Below are 21,093 nucleotides of genomic sequence, written 5' to 3' on the forward strand. Positions count from 1 at the left end.
GTGATTGGCCGCGACGCACGCGGTGGGCTGTTCCCCCTCGCGTTCTTCCCGGCTCGTGTTACAGTCGAGCCCGAGCTGCTGCACTCACAGGAGCTCAGTGGCGTCCACGCTTTCCAGAAAAAAATAAAAAAAATACACAACATTACAGCGGCATGGAAGTCCTGGCAAGCGGGGTTAGAGGCAGCGGGCTGGCCGGCCAGCGGGTCTAGTCTTCCCATCGGTACTTTTCTTTTTGTCCAGAGCAGAAGTAGGCGTACAATGCCTTGCTGGCCACTCAGCATGCACGGATCGGACTAGAGGCGACCCTGCTGGAGCGCAACACGCACGCGGAACGGCGCTGAGAGCCGGGAGGGATATTTACAATAGAAACTCAATTCCTCCGCGAAAGAAGAATAACAAGGGGAGGAGGAGCAGTGAAAGATAACCCTGGAATGAGGTGGACCTCGAGATTCCCAGCGTGCTGCGGAGTTGTGACTGATGGATGAATGTGGTCATCTGTAGGCTATATACAGCGACAGGTACAGGCACCATCAGGGGAGCGGTGACAAAGGCACCGCGCAGCGCGTTACAGGCAGCCGCAGCGCCCAACCGCGGCTCCAGAACCTGCACGATTGGTTAAAGCTGGTCCGTCGCGCACCAGGTCGCGTCGCATCCACTGAGTAATCAGGTCGCAAAGGGCTGGTTTGCTTCTCAATTGTTTCAGCCACAGGTCAAACAGGACGCGCTGGGTGGACGCCTCTCCTTCCAGATTCAGCCAAGAATCGTGGACTTCTTCGCAGTTACTGCGGGCAGTTCAGTCAAGGACACGGGGGCCTGGAAGTGATCTTAAGAAGTCGTACAGAAGGACATGTATCTGATATCGACCTCACATGCTCCCGACTGATCGTAGCTCACCTTCCCACCGGGCGAACCAAGCATAAAGGCGCACTGTCCGACGCACCGAGTTATCGGCTCACTGTCTCTACCTTTTATCAGAATGGCGGGACTCGGCTGTTGGAAGTATTATCTCTGGATCTTTATCTTGATGTGCAGATCGGCGTTACCTTCAGCCAAAACGCTGGAGACTATCATTTGGAGCTCGCAGAATACCAAGTAAGTCTCGCACAAACACTCGGAATTACTTAGATCTAGTCTTTTAGGTGTGTGCATCCTATCACACTTAGCAAAAAAGTTATCTTTGTGAGCAGGCTTCCAAAGCACGTAACTTTCAAAATACATAATTTATTTAGTTGTAATTGTCATTCCTGCGCCACGGGGTTTTATGGTGATTTATTTACCCAGTGGGAAAGTCCCATTACCAAACAAACCCAGCAGGTACATACTTATACAATGCACAGTAGGCCTCACTTAAAGAGCAATAATAGATGGTTAATTGTCGGGATTTACAACGTAACATTCAGCTTTTTATTGCCACATTGAGGGCAAAGTCTTCTGGCACACTTTACTATCTCAGTCTTTGTCCACCCTTCACCTAAACCCTAATTAATGTTACATTCAACCAAGCAGAAGAAGACAAAAAAAAATAATAAAAAAAATAAAGGAAGGCATGAGAAGTATGTCACCGTGTAGCCCATTTACCGAGGTTAGTTCTCAGTCTCAGGGGCCCTGAACATAGGTTTCCTGGCTGCTGAGAGGGCCCACACGGTGTCCCACATACACATTTGATTCTAGTTGCAGGAAAACGGTGATATAGTCAAATTTTGAAAGCAATAACTGCTTGAGAAAAGGGCACCATTTATTTAATTGCTCTGGCTTGGAGTCAGTCTAATTTCTCCACATTAAGTTTCTCTGAAGCGAGCAGCTGAAGCCAGACATAAAAAAGAAAGGGGAAAAAAAATCCTATTCTTCCCATCAAAACAGCCAGAGTAAGCCCAGACTGCTGATAATAAAACAAGCGGCTCTGGTAACAATTATCACCCTCTTACATTCGACTCCTACTTTTGCATGGTGTTAGAAAATATACATGGGATGAAAATAAACTAAAAAAACCTCTGCTGCATTTATATGAGGCAGGAGCTGCAGAGCTGACCTTCATTTCAGCTCACAGCACCGAGGGGAAATAGAAGGTAGCCTGACCAGCCCATAACCAGAACTTAGCCATTCGAGTGAATCCAGGATTTAGCCCCCAAATGTCAGATGCCATAGGAGCTCGTTGTGAAGTCAATGGGCACGAATATTGCTACCATGCTCACTGGAGTGTGTAGCTACATTATGTGTGTGTGCGGCCCTGGCCCCTAATGGTAGAACTACGGCCCATCAGCTTTTATTCGACTATGACTGCGAGGTGGTGGAACATTGATCGTCATTGGGTAGAATTATTACACGTGCAGGGGTGCAAAAATCCACACTTTGTGCCATTATTTAGGAGGCAAATGGGGAAAAAAAGCAGGACTGGATCTGGGTCATTTATTGATTGATGATGTCACCTGCAGGGTATGTCTTAGAGAGATACCACACTGGTTTGGGGATTGGGGGATCACTCCTCCATCTGTTTCACCGCTCTGCTCCTTGTAAAATCCCCACGCCGGCTGACAATTTCATAAAGTTCACAGTGGAACAATAATGCACTCTGCAAAGCATTCGCTCAACCTAATTATCCTCCCCCTATGCGCTCGAAAAACAACGGACAATTATCTTGCAGTCTGCAGGCTTTGCAGTAACGTAAATGACAAACCCGTTTGTCTACTGAAAGATATCAGTCAGCAGCGTCGTCAGATGAGCAGCGAGTTGTGCCGCGGTCAGGATCTGCCCTGGCTGTTTGGAGTTTCTCAGCCTGTGTTGCTCCCTTGTAATAACAGAGGAATGGAGGCTGATAAAAATGAACAGTATTTGGTGACTTATCTAGATTTACGACGTTTTACTTCCACTTCCCACTTTGGGGAGCACCGCTGCCTTGGATAATAAATTAATCTGGACCGCTGCTTTCACGCTGCTCTGAAAACTCACGAAAATACAGCAACTCTCCCGGATCCCCACAGGCCTTGAATTATGAGGCAAACTATAGGAAGCCAGCAGGTTTCGTTATATGCGTGCGTTTGTTTGCAGACTTTGTCTCCCCTGCTGTTATAGATTTCCATGTGTGGATGCTATCACTCCACGCCCTGCATTATCAATAACCCCAGTTATTGATAACGGGCCACATACAGTATATCATCATTGTGGTCCTGGAAAGAAGAGGGCGAGACATCTCTCGGCTCTTAGTTGTCTGCGGTTTGCGCCAGACCTTTTTGGGATTTAATTTGTGGCTTGATGAGTGAAACGGCAAGGTGGGGCGGATGGTTGGCACCAGCAGGGGGACCGCTTGCAGGAGCAGCCGTGCAGAGGAAGGCCTGATTTGTCACCATCCCCAGTCGGTAAAGAACTGCCTAACATTTGATCAGTGCAAATCGGATTAGTTCTCATTTAGCTGAGTGGGATTACGCCAGAAAATGTCACTTTGTTATGACTGATCACGTCCCATCGGCTTGGCCGGAGCAAGAACGCTAAAGCACATACAACATACGTGCACACAGTTGTGTGCTCAGGAATTCCACACCGATGCCACTTTAGTGACAATCTGACAAGGTTGCCGTGTGCAGTCCCTTCAGTGCTCCTTGGCTAATATTTACCTCACGCGCTGTAGCTAGCACGGCCGGCAGCAGCACAAATAAGATGACAGAAGTGAGACACAGATGAAAATACCCTCAGTGGAAACGGTCATGGGTCGCCTCGGAGGCTTAGGCTCTGATTTTTAAACTGCTCCCATTTTTTTGTCTGGCCTCTCCATCGAGTCAGAGTCACACGTGAAAGAGCCGAGAAAAGCACAAAAACAGTTGTTTGTAATTACGGTGGACGCTGAAGTCACCGCTGTGAGTCTTTACTTGCTCATCTGATTTTGTCGTCCACTGATCTCAGCTGCCTGGTTTAACACTTGGCTGGTTTTTAATGGTTCACTAGGTTTGATGATTAAGCTTATTTGATTTCCCCTGTGATGTTTAGTGATATTCTTATGTTTTTCCAGAGTGGAAAAAATGTGTAATTTTAAGAGGAATAACATCTGTATTTTGAGATAATGAGTAGTTTCTATTTAAACCTGGTTTCAGAAGTTTTGTATTTTAATTGCTCACTTTTTATTAGGAAGGGCAGGCAGAAAATCTAATTAAAGTTCACATTTTGTTCCTCTGAGTATCAAAAAAAATAAATGGAGGGAAGAAACTGTTTCTTCTCTTAGGTAATTAGGAACAAATGAAATATCCTTCTTATCTTTGCTTTTAGAAATAGACACCGGCAAAGAAAATATAAAGTTTTAAAGATTTATCCCGGTCCAATAAGGGACCTTTGGCTCCTGTGAGGAACTGTTAAACAAAAGCTGACATTTAAATGTGGAAAAGGATTCCGACAGGAGGGTTTAAAAAAACAAGCTGCAACTGCAAAACTCGAAACTGCCACAACCTGTTGAACGAGAGCGGGACTGGAGCAGAGAAGGAGCAGGAACGGGCCGGCGAACGCTCCCGTCTCCAGCGGGCTGCAGAGCGGGTCATTGCTGAGAGGGTCAGGGGCCCGCTTTTGTCGCTTCCCTCGCCCCGCGTCCCGCTGTTCGTCCTCTTTACCCCTCGCGAAACACACCTTCTCTCTCCTCGCCTCCCCATTTTCTCCCCCTTTCGACTCTGATCGTGTTTCAGTCTGATAAAGATCTCATTACACGCGAAGTGGACTTAGAGCCTGAGCCCCTCTCGGAGAGAAAGCGAGGGCCTACCAGTAAGAAATACTTCTGGAAAGCAACTGTGCCACGCTGCTGTAAAGGCACCCTGTGTCTCGCTATAAGGACAGCTGCGTTGGCTTTTTATGTGCGTGTGTGTCCGTGTGTCTGTTGTTTCAGCGGTGTGTAGCGACAGATTCTTCATTAGGCTGTCTATGTGAGGCACCTGGGCCCTGAAAGGGGCTGGAGTGCTTCTGGTTATTTTAGGGGGGAAAATATTTGCAGTTTTTCCATTATGTTTTCCTTTTTTTTTCTCCAGATGGACTCACTTTATTCACTGGTGGTTTGGCATGCCACATTACTGAAAACCGATCATTGTGCTCTGTTTGTGCTCTCTCTGCATTTGTGCCTTTGTTTTCTAGGAGTGTTTGTACACCGATCCTGGCTTTGCTTGAGGAACAAAAAAAAAAGGGCATTTAAGTTTAAATTCGAGCATGTTTCCCACTAATCGCCGTGACCCCGGCGTTAAAACTCACCACAGCCTGTCGCTCTGCCAAAAAGTGCTCAAAATATTTCTCAATTAATCAGCTCAAAGAAAAGTCACACTATCCCCACACTGTGATCTATTGTGTTCCTTTGAAACCCAACCGTGATATTATTGCCAAAATAATCATCACGCAGGAATGACGGACTGGCTCATCCAGGGAATTAAAAAGTGTCAGAACGTCACCGCATACTTCATTATTGTGATGCGGCGAAAGCGAGCGCACCCAGAGACAGATAACACAAACCACAAACAGAAAAGTTACTAAATCACCTTTTCCATATTAATGCCTGCCAGATTGCTCACACTTTTAATAAAGAACAGTCACTTTTAAATGATTAAAGTCTGTCTTGAGCCCTTTGATGCAAAACCCCACCACATTTCTGTTTTAAGTGAATTAATATCTCGGCAGAAATAACAGACATATTTCCACTAGTTAAACAAAAAGTAATTATCTGTTGCAATCCTCCGGCAGACAGTGGATTCTCTGTTTATCTTAACTTTGAGAGGCTGAATGTGAAACTGGGCTCATGACATAGGTGTGGCAGACACGGTCTTAAGTTGTCAGTTTGAGTCACCGAAAGTCTTTGACAAACCTGTTGAAACTTAGTCAGCATGAATGTTTTGATAATAAGCCACATTCATTCACGCTAAACATCACACCGTGTCAGGTATCTTATCTGCGGTAATTTTAGGGCGCAATAAATTGCATGTCGGGAATGGCTCTGTTTATTTTTGCTTAATTTATGTGCTGTAATTAAAAGGACAGCGAGTCACTAAGGCAAGAACAAGCTTATGGACGTGAATGAGTGCTTGAGAGTGCATGTTGGTGTGCCATTGTTCTTTGTCCAGCCACAGTGGAGCATTAAGGAAGTGTTAGAAGCGTGCCAGTGTGCCCCTGTGAAAGTGTTGAGAGCTGAGAGGTGGACAAATGTGGAGTGCTTGAACAGTGGCTGCCTTACAGGCAGCTAGTGACCCGGCTTCATTAGAGAGAAGCCTGGCTGGCAGCAGGCAGGAAGTTCATCAGCTCCGACTTCGCCAAGCCCAGTTGCAGCCGCTACTGCTGGAAAGTTTCCCTTCAGATTTTCTTCCCATCACCTCTCCCGCGCCTCAGCTGAATCGAGCGAGAATGGAAGGATGCGGAGATTCAGGAAGTGAGGCAAAAAAAAAGCAAGGGAAGAAGTTTGTGTTTTGTTTGCCGTCTTAGTTCTTTTACATTAAAACAGTTTTTTTTTCTTTAAAAAAAATAAGCGGATTAAAAAGGAGAGGAAAGGAAGCTGATGTCGAGCATAGAAACGCGGCTCGGGGCTCAACCGCACATCCTTTCAGTCCAGGGTAGAGCTCCCAGATTACTTCCATGTGTCAGTGTGAGGGAGAAAAGGACGGAGAAAAGAAGAAAAGGGGACAGGGAGAGCGAAGTTGAGCGATTGAAAAGCAAGTGAACTTGGATTGGTGGAGATCAGTGGCGATGTTGGACAGTGGAACGGATCTGTGTGACAGCCATCTCTAAAACTATTACCCCCGCGGCTCCGACTGTGGAACTCATACCCTCCTCCTCCGTGCTGAGCGCAGACTTAACTCTTTCTCAGAGAACCCCTCTGTGCGGCGGAGGCAGAGCTCAGCGGCCGCCAGGCCCAAACAGCGGGCAACCAACCCCGACAGCCGGCTGGAGCACAACTTCGCTAAAACATCATGAATTTCCACCGGCACACAGGGCAGCAACAGATCTATTTCTTCACAGTTTGTGGCACCTTTAGGACTTCTGTGGGAATTGTATTTAGTGGGCTGAGACTTTGGGAGAAAAGGTTTTTTATTCAAGCAGGTGGAATAAGACTGTCACGATTTTAAATAAATAAACCCATCATGATGCTAATTTAGGCCACTTACTTTCCTTTTAAGTGGTTAAAAACACCGCAAAAGTCTTTTCAAAGGTAATTGATTCAAAAAAAAGTAAAACCAAAAGTAATTTATTCACTTCTTTGGAGCTTAATAAATAAATACGCTTGCAATCTCACTGTATCTCTTCCAGTGATTTAAAACACCTCCGCACACGTACAAACGTAGTGAAAACCAGTGTAACTTAGAAAAAAAATCCCTCACCCACCTCTCCAAACATTTAACAGTAAAATCACTGTAATTTTCTGAAGCCATCTGTCATATTTCGTTTTTATGCCAGTCCTTTGACCAACATGAGAATAGAAAAGTGCGTCCCAAGTCAGTTCTCTTTGGGCAGCTGATAAAATCTTCCGAGCAGACACAGGCTGAAACACGTCGGTGCTCGGCCAACTCTCAACATATCATTAATGATCATCATGGTGCTCTTTGTTCACTGTTACGAGCACACTAATGGAGTGACAGGGTAATTGAATGGAGTGCCAGTATAATGGAATGATAGGATGATAAAGTAATGGAATAGTGTGGTAGGATCTCCCTTTTCCTGAGGGATACCCCCGTAAGTGTGTCAGCATGGCAGATGGGCGGTCTGCACCCTTCCCACCCCCCCCACCATGTTAATTATAACGCATCATAATCCATCTATGGCATACAGAGGCAGGACATGGACACCATTATGTGGAGCATGGAAATGGCATAGTGCATAATCCTCGGGACTTTACCACTATTAGGCTCCCCAGGCATCGGGCAAAACCATTCATTTCTGCAGTAATCTCGTTTCAGCCCTTCTTTCTTTCTTTCTTTCTTTCTTTCTTTCTTTCTTTCTTTCTTTCTTTCTTTCTTCTTTCTTTCTTTCCCGGCCTGTGTGTTTTTGTAAAAGCGTGTCCCATATTTCCAGATGTTAACTGGAAGTTTGATTTATATCTGATTTCTTTCCCCTCCTGTTATCTTTTACTTTCCCACCATGCCTACAGGCAAGACTGACAGCCCACAAAGGCCTTGGTGTGTTTTGCCTGTGTGCGTGCGTGTGTGCGTGCGTGCGTGCGTGCGTGCACGGTTGCGTGCTTTCCTCCGTTAACCCATTCTGCCAAGTCTCGGTTCGGCCTTTTCTAAGCAAACTCCCAGCATGATCCCGGTCCCTCTTGTGCTGGTGAGAGGAGTGGGAAGAAAAGGCTTTTGGGATTCCTGTTGCTCCCAGTCCCAGTCCTGGCCCCTCCGCCCACGAGGGCCGGGCCTGGGATTTGCTGCGCGCCGGGGCTCTGTATGGCAGCTGTGACTGACGCTTCAATCGCCTCTCCCCGGGACACCCCTGCATTCCCTTTCACACCTCGGAAACGGGGGGAAAAAGACAATTACACACATATTCAGCAGCCTCACCCTCTCTACAAGCCACATCTCTGCTGTACTGCCACTTCTCAGATCTCTTAAACTGCTGCGAACATTTTGCAAATAAATCATCCTTTTGCCAACTTGTAAATTACTTCTCCGGACATCCTGCCTGCAATGTTGTTATTAATTTAATGTTGCTTTTGTTTGACCCCCCCCACTACCAACCCAAATGACTCTTTGCTTAAGTAAACACCTTAACTATGCTATTTCCTGAGTAATGGAAAAAAAAGATTTCAGCCTTAAAGTGGAGTTAATACTATCATTTATGGATTGTCAGTAAATTGAATTTGTCCCTCGGCCATCGGAGCAGAGTTGCATAAGCCAGCAGGATTTAAGTCTCTTAATTGAATTATTTTGATTGCCGGCTTGATTGATGGAGTCATATGTGGAACGCTTTCTGTGAGTTTTTGTCCCGCTAATTCTTCTTCCAATAGAGCCATACCAGACAGATACAATAGGAACCTGCAATCAATCACAACTGCAAGCCTTAGCATTTTGCCGTGAGAGAAATGTGCCTGCCATCAGGTCCAGGCTCCACGAGCCATCCAGTCAACGTAAAAACCAACAATGACATCAGATAGTCGGGCACTCTAAAGTCTAATCTTTCCATAATGCCACGTTAAACCCCACAGAGACCCAACAGCAGGGAGAAAGGCTTTTTTTATGCCCCAGTGCTCCTCCTCCTCCCATGGCCTCTGGCTCTCTGAGTGTGTGTGTGTCCATGCATGTTGGGAAGACAAAAAGAATTCAACAGTGAATGGAGATGTCACTGTCAGATTCTGGTCTCCGCATGAATCCGCTTCAGAATGGCCATATTGGCAGCTTGTGTGTATAAAGTGAGATCGTTTGCCGGGGGTCTGCCGATTCCCCTCCACATCGACTCCTTAAGGCCACGATTGGACCGCAGCAGGATGCAAGTCTATATTTCATCCCATTCACACGAGGGAGGTCGTTTCATCTCCTTCACATATGTTTCCCATCAGCTGTGTGTTTATTCTCCTCCATGATGTGCTTTGCTGTGGAAGCCTCTCATCCCTCTGATATTGGGAATAGGAGTGAAGGTCTTCTAAAGCAAACACAATCTCCTAAAACCTCTCTGCTTTCTTTACTATGAACAATGCAGAGAATATGGCTGGAGGCCTTTTGTGGACTCGGTTTAATGAGTAACTCTGGTGCCCCCCCCCCCCCCCCCCACCCCTTACCATGTTAATATAATAATTCACACTGTGATTCTACCTCGCATGTCTTAATGTGTGACAGGCTCTCCGCAGTCTCTTTGTCCCGCCAATGAAAACTTTTGCTACTTTTAGCTAGGCTCTTCATCTGTCTCTCAGTTACCCCCCCCCCCCTCCAGCTGTGAAACATGACAGCCTGAACCTCCGCCACGTCGCTCCTCTTCTCTCTCGTCTCGAAGATGAAAGCTTTTCTTTGCAGACAGTCCTTGCCGATTCCTTTCTGAGAGCAGGACCCAGGTCCGTGTCGCTTCTTTTAGTCGCTGTGTTTGCTGCATCCTCTGATTTATTTATACATTTCTGATTGTAGCACCTCTTCCGTCTGGAGGGTGTGAAAGTCAGAACTTGGCATGTACATTATGCCAGCCGAGTCAAATTCCTAGTTGAAATATACATGAATTCATACATATATTTATTTTTGAGTAGCCTGTCTGCTTTTTGAGGAGTCTCATTTCCTGTCGCGGTCCTGCTCTGGAATGGAGTGGTATGATCCTTGTAGCCGCTCCACATGTGGCCACCAAACAGAGCCGCCTGGTGCTCTGCTTCCACAATGGAATGGCCAAGGCAGGGGGAATAATTTGGCTCCATTGGAGCGACTGGGGCAGTTTCTTCAAAGCCATTTGCGGGGCTGAGGCTTTAATCGGCCTTCCCTCTGTATTAGATGTGCATCCTGTGATGAGCCTTTGAAGGGCGTGGACAGCTCTAAATGCTGATTGCAACTGCACTGCACAGGTGCTTTGGACTTCTGGGTCTTATGTGCTTAGGAAGGATGTCTTGCTGATGACCCCGTGGGCTGCACTGTGCCGCGGGATCGGCGGCTGTGTTGCATTTAGATGCACACTCGCACACAAACACACACACACACCGTTTTCATATAGCACAGTGTGTTAGGCAGCTGTGGTTGTCTTGTACAGATTAAAATTTGAGCGTGTGTTACAGATGGGAGGGTAATAATGATCAGATAGCCCCCTGTAATGGAGACGGCCCAGTTTGTAATGGCTTCCTCGAACAACACATGGAGCATCTTTACGAGGCCACAATCCGCCCGGTTATCGCGGAGTGAACTGCGCGAATGAGAATAGCGCCATGTCAAACAAGCTATTTATTAGCACACACAACCACACACATTTCATTTTAACACTGACAGCCTGCATCTTTCCTCTGCTCTGCTTGTTAAAGGCGAGCGTTATCAGAGGAGACACAGACTCCCACTCCACCAGTTAGGCCGTCCTCCCCGTTTTACATCCACTGTTAATGAGCCTAATGATGTGTGTCTCCACGATTGCATCAGTCAATATGCTGTTCAATATGGGTTTTAGAGACCCACTGACAACTTAAGCATGTCCGCCTGGATAAGATCTCCCATCCGAGGGAGGCAAGAAAGAGCCACTAATTTGTCTTGGATTGGACGGGACATGTGTAACTGTCTTTTACAATCATGGGCTCAGTTTGTGAGCAGAGAATAGACTTGTCGCTCAAATTCTCTGATAAGAAGCTGCTTTTAAGACACAGAAGGCAGCCGTGCAATAAAAACATTGTGACCTAGTTAAAACGGTGTCTGGTGCTTGGTTATGTGGTTTGGCTCATTTGCGTAGGGCAAAGGTTTGTTTTGTTTTTTTAGGCTGCTTTTAGATTCCAATGCCGATATAGTTTCGGTTTGGTTAGGCTTTTATTATTCAGAGGGGCGTGGTTTATGTGAGAAGATGTTTAATATGTGGGAGAACAGGGATATCTTTGTTTGAGACATAGCAGTGAAATTTAATAGTCTCCCTATAATGACAGATGTGCCTTTTGAAATATTCTATCTTTTTCCCCTTTTCACGGCGTTCAACCAATTATTTCTAACCACATTATTGGTGCAGCTTTCAACAGCATGTTCTTGATTTAGTTTAGCAGGTCTGTTGTTGGTTGAAAAAAGTCCAAACGAAGACCTCCATGACACTCATAAAAGGCATTTCTTTAAAAACCACAGAGCATTTGATTGATCTGTCTCGTGGTCTTGATCCCTGGGCTTGGCTGATTAAACCTATCCATCAGCTTCTCTTATCAGCGTACTAGCAGATCGACTGCAGGACACTGAACTAAAAACCCCTTATTGTTGTTACACAGAAGAAGTCAAAGGGTAAGGACAGGAAGGGGGAGAGACAGACCCCCTCTTCGAGGCCTCTCTAACAAAGCAAATGAATTGGCTTAAAAAAATAGCTCCTGTAGAAAAAGCACGAGATAAACGGTTCAGAGGTGAGTCTCTTTTCATTTTATTGTTGTCAATATCCTGTGCTTTTTTTTGGGTGAATCACGGTGGAATAACCACAAAATGAGATTGGATGGCAGCTGCGCCGACTGTGACGAGAATGCTTTCCTCTCGTGGGGAAATCATAAAGTAATGTTTCCTGTCCAGAGTGTCAGCTCGCTGCTAGTGATGTGACCCTGCCCCTGGTCCTAACTCGCACAGACATCAGCCAGATAATGACATCCCTTTCACTGACAGCCTGTCATTCACATGCCTCAGCAAGCACCGACACGCACGCACGCGCATTGCGCGACGCGTGCAGGGGCGCTCACTCAGAAATGAGGGCAAACGAGCACGGTTGCCGTTATGAATCATCCGTGCGATTTGCAAGTCAAATAGCCTGTTTCATAAGACGTGTCTGTTATTTTCTGAAACAAATTTGAGTTTCTCATCTTCCGGGTGACTGTTGAAGCCAATACATCAAGGCAGCTAAAATGTGGATGATTGCTTGTCATTTTGCACTCATTTATCTGCGAGCAGCTCTCGCCGTCTTGTTGTCAAAAAAAAAAAACGTGCCAGAAAAGCCAACAGATGGGCTTTTAGAATAAATACGCCCATGATTTTAAAACTTTTTGCGTATTTAAAATAATGCTTTTTGCTTTAAGCTAATCTTAAACATCTTAATTTGTGGTTCTTAACGCCATGAAAGACAGACTATTTCGCATAACTCAATTTAAACAGAGTTTTACGCTGGATAATGATCATATCTCAGCCTGCATGCTGGCTTATCCCCTCGGCACGTCAAAATCAGATAATGCAAGGGTTTGTAGAATGTTTGTAACTTGTTGCCTTTTTGACAAGAAACAGCCCCAAGTTTACATAGTCTGAATTTCCTGTTAAAAGAAGATGGTTTATTGAGACCTTGTTGCAACATGTCCCGTAGGAACAGGTGTGGGCTAGCTTGCTTATTGGCCGTAAGTCATTTTGAGTGTGAGAGGAGGACTGAATGCTTTCCAAATTACTAGACAGAAGAAGTGGTTTGCATGGCACAATAATTAACCTGGTATATAGCTAATCTCCTGGTTAATTCATTTAGTCTTCCGAGGCCTCAGGATATCCATGCTGCCACTCATGTGATGCAGTCGGAGCGTAGCCATGGCAATGATTGTCATTATTTTGCAGTCAGATGAGTGATACCCCAGAAGGCTGTTGCTGGTTTGTCCAGGCTGGTTGAGAGGGGCTGATTAGAATTGCAAATGGACGCCAAGTGTTGTGTTTATTGTGTGTCTCAATATTGAAGACAATCAGGCGAATCAAAGCCCTCAGCTGGAGAGATGAGACTGAGGCGCGGTGGGCCTCTCGGCTTGGCACTGTGTCCTCTGTGCATGCACTGGTTCCTCCCCCTCGTCTTCCTCTCTGGTCCTCCCTGTCTCTGTGTTACCCATCTTGTGCCTGACTCTGTCGTGTGGACGGGTCCTGAAGTACGTGGGCACAGCTGGAGAGTGAGAAGGGGAGACGGAAGAGAGCCTCTAAATCTAATGCACTCAATCATCTGTAGCGTGTCCGTCCTCTCGCACTGAGAATTATTAAACACCCTTGATGGTAATGCAAGCGTGAGCGATAGACATAAATATCAGAGGTAAAGTGCTGAAGGATTAAAATGTCTTGTAGATTTGTGCATAACACAAATTTGTCATTGACTTCAATGCTGCTTGAATCATTAGGAGACAGAGTAATCAGCTTTTCATCTCTCCAAAGGCTTTTTTCCCCTCTATCCCTGTCTGGTAAGGTATATAAATTTACATCCCAGTAATGGTGCAGGGATATTCCGACAACTAAAAGCAGCCCCTGTGTCAAACCCTGCAAATGGAACGAATTGGCAAAGCGCCCTTGTTATGGCTGGGTGACCGGCTGTGGTGCAGAGGGGCGCAAACACACATCTTCTCCACAAATCACTTGTGAATTGTTCCCCCTCGATGATCGGCCATTACATTATTGACTCCCTGTTTGTACAGGATTCTCAGAAATCCATCCGAAAGCCATCCTGTTCTGTTGTGTGAGACAGGAAGCTGTTTTGTTAGCTCACCGTGTAATTCACTCTGTCACTTGCACACCAAGAGGCCCATCTCTCGTTTCGCCACTGTTGCCCTTTAAAGCGTGTGTCTGTGTGTGAGCAATATACATACGCGCATGCAAAAACTTGCTTGCGCACTCATGCACACGTTATATTTGAACACAGGATAGGTCCTCCGGTTCTTCTGGTTCCCTGCAGAGCCGCTTATGACCAGTCATAACAGGCATGTGTTGGGCCCAGGTACAGACATGAAATGTGAACAGGTATTAGCTACTGGGAAATGACTGTTCAACTAGGCTTTTATTGCGCCACACACCCTCTGTCAAGTTCAGTGGAATGTGTTCGCACAGTCATCGCTGTGAGCATACTTTGACTTTGAACAGCGGAACAACCAGCAGGCATCATAAGTCTAAAATCAATAGACGCTGTTATTGAAAGGCAACAGTGTGCATGTGTGAAGCTGCGGCTTGATTAGGCAGAGATGTGCGCCGTTGAGCTTGACAGGCATTTGATGAGAGATCTTTACAATTGAGTGTGTGTTTGCGTGTAAAAGAAGCAAAAAGAATGTTTGAGAATGAATGCGGGTGTGTGCCTGTAGACGTGGCTGTTTTTCAGCATGTGAGAGCAAGACGAGTTCACGAGGTGACAACTCATCAGCTGTTTGACTTTCCCAGTTTCCCAGGGATGCAGTTGGAAGAACAATGCAGAGAAACCACCAACCGCCGACAATAAATGCCACAAAAAACAAAGAAAAAGGCTGTTAGTTGGTGACTGAATTATTGCTGTTGTTTGAGATAGGAGACAAGGGAAATATGCGAATGACTGCGCTGTGTTTAGAGCAGACGCATAACATCTACCAGGTCCATCTACCCAGCGCTCTTCACAATAGCAGGAATACATTAAAAAAAGAGAAAAGAACCCCGAGTGACTCAGGAAGGAAAGGGGATGCGAGACAAATATTGTGTTTGCATTTTCTCTCCCTCTCCTTTCCAATTGTTTTCATTTAACATTGACAGTTGAACACTGAAAGTATTTTGAACTTTTGCTGCCTGCTATCTTTTGGTTGTGAGGTCAGAGCCGTGCTGTCTAAGCCCAAGTCACTGTGGCTGAGATTGATTCATTACCTCTCGCAGTGCCCTGTCTTCCCCTTCTTCTTCCAGGAAGACACTGGGTTCTTTTCTTTTCTGAACTCATAGACTCAGAAATGATTGATTAAGCTCCTGCTTGATCGTTAAAGTTGGCTTTAAAATTCAAAACCTGAAGAAGGTTATATTATTAAAGAGACAACCCAATGCTAGCAGGGCGTAGATGAAGGGTTAGATGAGAGGAGTGCAGAATAAATATGAAGCTAATTGCAGCTTAGGCCAGCTCAGAAACTGGAGGCTGAGGTGGAAGCTCTTCTGGCTTTGTCAGACTGCCGTGAAATGCCTGTCATAGTGAACAAATTACATTTTAGTCCTGTTTGTTAAATAAAGCCAAAGTGCAAATTTGACACATAGCAAGGTTAAAGGTCAGCCTTTGTTGCCCACCCCGTCAGCAGTTTTATCTGTATGATCTAATTATCTTGTTTTGAATACTTAAAAGGCTGAGAAGAGAAATTCTGCACAAGTCAAGCAGAAATGCAGCGAACACCCACATCTGTGTGTTTATTAGTACATGTGGACTGCTGATTGAGTTGTTCCATTAAAGGGCTGTTTAAATTAGAACTGCTTTCTGGGGGTGTTATTAAGGAAGTGGAGATGCAGAGGGGGAAATGACTGCCGGTTAACAACCCGAGCAAGTTGCGTGGGTTTGATAATGGTGATGATTCTTTTGCTCCCTTGATTCTCCTTCACTCCCCCAGCCGGGACCGAACCACAGCCGGCCGAGTTTGCTATTGTCCGTCTGGGAGGTCCTCCTGCTTTCTCTTCTCCAGCTCTGCTCGCCGCTGATTACACCCTTGCATCCCGGTCCAGCGCTTGACTCTGCAGCTTTTTACTCCTGCGAGATTATCACACGCATATACACGCACAACACACACACACACCCACACACAAAATTCAAGGTATTTTGGCACAATAACACAGAGACACGCCCTGTCCTCCAGTCAGACATGTGTGGCCACACATCTATCTGGACCAACAGAAATGTGCTCACAGGCATGTTTGGCATCGACTGTAGACTGGGCCTGCAGAGAGATCTTTAGGGAACATGGAGAGCCCATCTGTGGCTGCTTTTCAGTGAAGGGAGGCAGCTGGATGAGTGTGTGTGTACGTGTGTGTGTGTGTCAGAACAAGCAAAGGAACCGGGGTAAGAGGAAACTGGCCTGTGTGTCTGTTTGGGTTGAAGTACTAACTTGGATTGAGAGCTAAACTCAAGCAGAGACGGAGCCAAACACGTTAGCGCAGGTGGCTCTCAGTATCAGTCGACACGGAGTACTTGACGAGATACCGGTGTTTAATTAATAAGCTGCATGCCTCAATCTGCGGAAGAAAGAGGGTGCAAGACACGGATGTCGCACTCAATTCAAAGAAACAAAGTGGATCACATTTAAAATAAATGTCAGAGTCCCTTTGAGGGCAGAGTTCCACATGGGAAAAAGGAATTCATTATCATAGGGCATAAGCACAAGTCAAACCATAAATCTGATAGGAAGATACAGAAAATGTAAAAAATACAACATATACACAAATGTATCCTATAACTAAATATAAGTCCTAAAAGAAATAAAATTTACGGGAAGAGATCTGTCATTGTCACGATACCAGATCTGTGTATCACTGATAACATCCCAAATCACCACAGGATTTGGACATCTGTGGTTTAGTCTAGCCAATTCTTCCCCTTCCTCCAGCTGGAAAACCTCTGTTCCTGGGCTCTAGGATGAATCACTGCAGATGCAGATTGCAGTAGTCTGGGCCTTCTCTTACTGTCAGCGATACTGTGGATGACGTTCAATTACAGCCGCATACGCCCATGCTCAACTCCCCTGCTCTCAGAGTGGGATGGACCCGCCATTGACAGAAACCACACGGGCCATAAGAAGAAACAGATTACACTCTTCCCCCTCCCTAATGACTTCTGACATTTGCTTAACAGGACTCTTCAGCCTGTCTCTCTTTTAACAACGTCCACTCCTGTCCTCCTCCTGACCGGGCCATCTGGGTATCATCTCGTTAGCTCGTTACAGCCACCACTGGTGTGATGCTATAGCCCCTTGTGACAGTGATCCGGGGCAAGCATACTGAGCCTGTTTGTTGAACGTGAGAGGTGTGTGTCGGCCCCCATTTGTGTGTGTGTGTTATAATTCGCCTGAGTGCAACTGTTATGAGTCACGCCGAATCTGATTTGCTCTGCATGCCAGCCGGTTGACTGAGCTAGCTGAAGCTAGTGTGTGTTTGCTTGTGTCTCTGTGAGAGTGTCTGTGTTCACACATACAAAAGCGGCTCTCTGCGGGGTGAAACTCAGGATATTCTGTCAGTCTATTCTGCCACTGACATCTTCATTTATGTTCCACTAATGGGAACAGCACTGGGGGAAAACACCGAGCTTTTCGCCTCAGCAGCTTGTCCCCGTTGCCAAGCTGAGGCTTAAATTGCAACTTGGACGGAGTTTGTGTTTTATCCGATACTGTTACCATTACCGGGCCTGTCCCTCTTCTCCATAATAAAGGTCAAATCCTTCCTCTTTTGCTAAACAATTCTGAAACCAGACGGACCCTGTTTAGCTTAATTTCAGGAACCTTGTGTTTGTCCATGTCTGTGCGTGCGCGCGCGTGTGTGTGGCCCGAACTAGAAGTGAGGCGACTTGTTTACTGTGTTTGAAATGTGAGGAAACCAGTGTGTGTACACTGGGGCGTGTGTTTATGTGTGTGTGTTTACAGTAAGGCCTCCCAAAGAACATCTTCCCCTCCAATGGCCTGACAGATGCCAGCTATGAATGCAAGCGCTACCGGCTACAGAGGTTTGACCACTTCACCCTCTCGTGGCCTCAAATGTCAAGGAAGGGCAGGATTTGTGAAGATAAGCAAAAGCCCACTTGTCTTAATGAGACGCTATTATTGATAGGGTGAAATTTGCTGGAACTGTGCAAAGACACCTACGGCTCGGCGATCCATGCCTTTCTGCTGAGTATTAAATGATCACACTGTGTCAACAGTCTTAACCACACATCAAGAAGGACGTCATCCTAAAAGCTGCTGTCTGAATGTTTCCATTGTGAGGAATAACGAGCATGTGGCTCTATCGTGAGGGATCTAAAAGTGGTTTTGAGGCTAAAGCAGTGCCGGCTGGAGGACAATCATTTAATACTCTATAACCTGAATAAGAACGTTGCATATTTGTACCCTATGATTAGATTATGCAAACAACTGGACCGATTCAAGCGAGCGAATTAGCTGTAACCCTATGCAGTATATATATTACACAAGAATCCAGCTAAAACACTGTTTGCATAACACAGCTTTACATTCTTTACAGATTTAAATGTAACCTCTTCCATGCGAATGGTTTGCTGTGATTTTTCACAAGAAAGCACATAATCTATGCAAAGTCCGTTTGCGATATTGATTGAAACAACCATAAATATGGCTGCCACGCTGGAACAATAATCTGTAATAATAGTTGGGGAGCAACCGCACAGATTTTGTGGATAATATAAAATTGAAATGATAATTGCTGTGGGAACACTTCGCCTGGCGTGATAATTACCAGGCTGGAGTACCTGTTGTGGTGATGATTGCGAGCGTTTGTTTTCAACCGACACACTTAAATGCGTGATGAATACTGAAACAAGATGGAGGAAGAAGTGTAGGTATCGACTTTCAGCCTGCCGTCGTTGCCCGTGTTCTCGTAAAGAGTTATTGCATATGAATTATATATGGAATAGAGGGTAATTGATTTTAATCGACATGTATGGCGTGTTTTTTTGTTGCTGCCCTGGAGGAACAAATCAATTTGACAACATACTGTTGATATGAGCAGTTTCTGCTCCTTTCTCCCAGAGTTCCTGTGTCTGGGGTCCATTCATTCAGCGGTTGAGGCTGACTGCCAGGGCTATGCTCGGGGCAGAGGCCTGGGTTGACTGGACGTGGGGGGTGGGGGGGGGGGGTTAGTCGGGGAAAAGGATGGGTGGGGGTGTGCAGGGTTGATTTGAGGCTCTGTAAGGGGCTTTGAGTGGGCCTGTGTAGGCAGCGTTTCATATGAAAGTCGGTGAGGGCAGCGTGCTTGAATAGGGGTGGCTGGGAAGTTGGGCTGCGTAGGTCCAGGATGCACCCCACAGTGCTTTTGTGCGCTCTCACATCCGTGTGTGTGTGTGCATGTGTATGGGAAGGAGGTGGCTGCAGTGGTGTGAGCATATGTGAGATCATGTGCTCATATTCACCAGTGGAATGTAAAAAGAAAAGAGGAGGGGTCTGTCCTCGGCCTCGTTGTTTTCTGTTCTCTCTTTCCGCTGTGCTGCAGCGTAGGTCTGTTTGTGTTAGCTCTTTACAGGATTGAGCGCACCACGGAACCATCCAGATGAAACAAAAACCAACCTCATTTGCTTGTTTGGAAAATGATTCTCTTTATTTTGTTTGGTCCAGGCAGATCCACCTCGTTTGACAGGAGGGGAATAAAGGCTCTCTCACGTTCGAGGTCATTTCCCAGAAACATCATTTGTACCAGCACGCCTCTTCCTCTGTGCACTCAATCCTCTTTCATCAACAGGTCTTATAAAGTCTCCAGACAACATGAATGGAAGATGCAATTCAGCCTCCTGTTCCCCTCTTTTTCCTTTTCGACCTCCTCAAAATTACAATAATCTTCAGCCACTGGTCTCCTCCTTTCCATTGCGTGGTTGTGTATAGCATCGTAGTGGCGCTGATTAAGCCAACAGAGAGACAAACGGGAGACAATGTCCCAGCCCACCAGTTTAGTTTCACATCCTGGACTGGAGCTGGGACGCAGCTTGCCAAGTGAAGGGCTTTTAAAATGGGCTAAACACTAATTGCTGCCCTATTTCTTTTATGTTGCTTCTTTCCCATCTGCGATGGCGCTTCCAGACCTCCACAGCAGCCAGAGCCTCATTATAGCAGCCGGTTAACAAAGGCTGGGAAACAGAAGCGGAGAATTCAGTTCGGATAGCTATCTAACCACCGAGGAGGAAGCCTGCGCGGAAAATTGAATCAATGACAGGGGCCGACTTGTGATTAAATCCTTCAGGGATATTAAGATATTAAGATTTTGGAAATCTCAGCTATTCATCTAAATTATTGCTGCACACTTTGATAATGGAATAAATGGATTGCGAAACTGAGACATGTAGCACGAGGCTTGTTTCATGTAAGCCTCAGATTTTATATATATGTAATTATATAAAGAAAAAGTCGATACCTACTTAGGTAGAAACAAAATGGGGTCTATTGATGCGATGTTTACTTGGTTTACCCCCCTCCCCAGGCTCGTTCTGTAGGTGTTTTTGTGTGTAAAGAGAGTGGGGGAGACAGGGGGAGGAAGAATGAGGGAAAAGTTGAGGTGAATGAGAGGAAGGGATAAAGCTAGGAGGAATGAGATTGAGGAGTTGAAATAGAGGGGGCTGAGATTGAAATTGAAGGGATCGGGGCAGGAATAGAGAAGAGGTGGGGAGGGGGTGGTCAGCAACAAAGCCTAATGTTGCCATGGAAACGTGTTTATGCCTCACTGATGCATCTTGTAGATCCAATTAGAGGCTGATTGTGTCTTCATAGACCCACGCATGTGCATTCTGCTGTGGTGCGCGACCGCACGCACGCACGCAGGAGAACCTATTTGCGTGCGCACGAGCCCATGTGCACGTCTGCACTCACACATTCACGCTAATGATAAAAAGCGGAATACTGTTGCTACAGAACCACAAATTTGTGGGAGTCTTGGGACAAAGGACGCCAGCACAAATCGGGCCTTGAATTACCGCAGCCCCTCCTCTCCCTCTCCAGGCTCCTCCTCCTCGCCACAAAGACAACACTCTAGACAATAGTGTGGAAATTACGCGTCACCAGTTTCCAGGCTGGTATGACAGTTCCTACATGGAACATGCCTCCTTGACATCATCGAT

At 46.0% G+C, this 21,093-nt stretch overlaps 1 protein-coding gene across 1 annotated transcript in view; it reads left to right on the forward strand.

Annotated features, from left to right (window-relative positions):
* The first annotated feature begins 41 nt into the window (after positions 1–41).
* efnb1 (ephrin-B1) overlaps positions 42–21,093 on the forward strand; it is a 53,236-nt gene continuing 32,184 nt past the window's right edge. Inside the window, exon 1 of the mRNA XM_003970590.3 lies at positions 42–1,092. Coding sequence (XP_003970639.1) covers positions 977–1,092 — 116 coding nt within the window. The 5' untranslated portion in view covers positions 42–976. The remainder of the gene's footprint in view (positions 1,093–21,093) is intronic.

This window comes from Takifugu rubripes, chromosome 14 (assembly GCF_901000725.2).
Source record: "Takifugu rubripes chromosome 14, fTakRub1.2, whole genome shotgun sequence".
Classification (NCBI taxonomy): domain Eukaryota; kingdom Metazoa; phylum Chordata; class Actinopteri; order Tetraodontiformes; family Tetraodontidae; genus Takifugu; species Takifugu rubripes.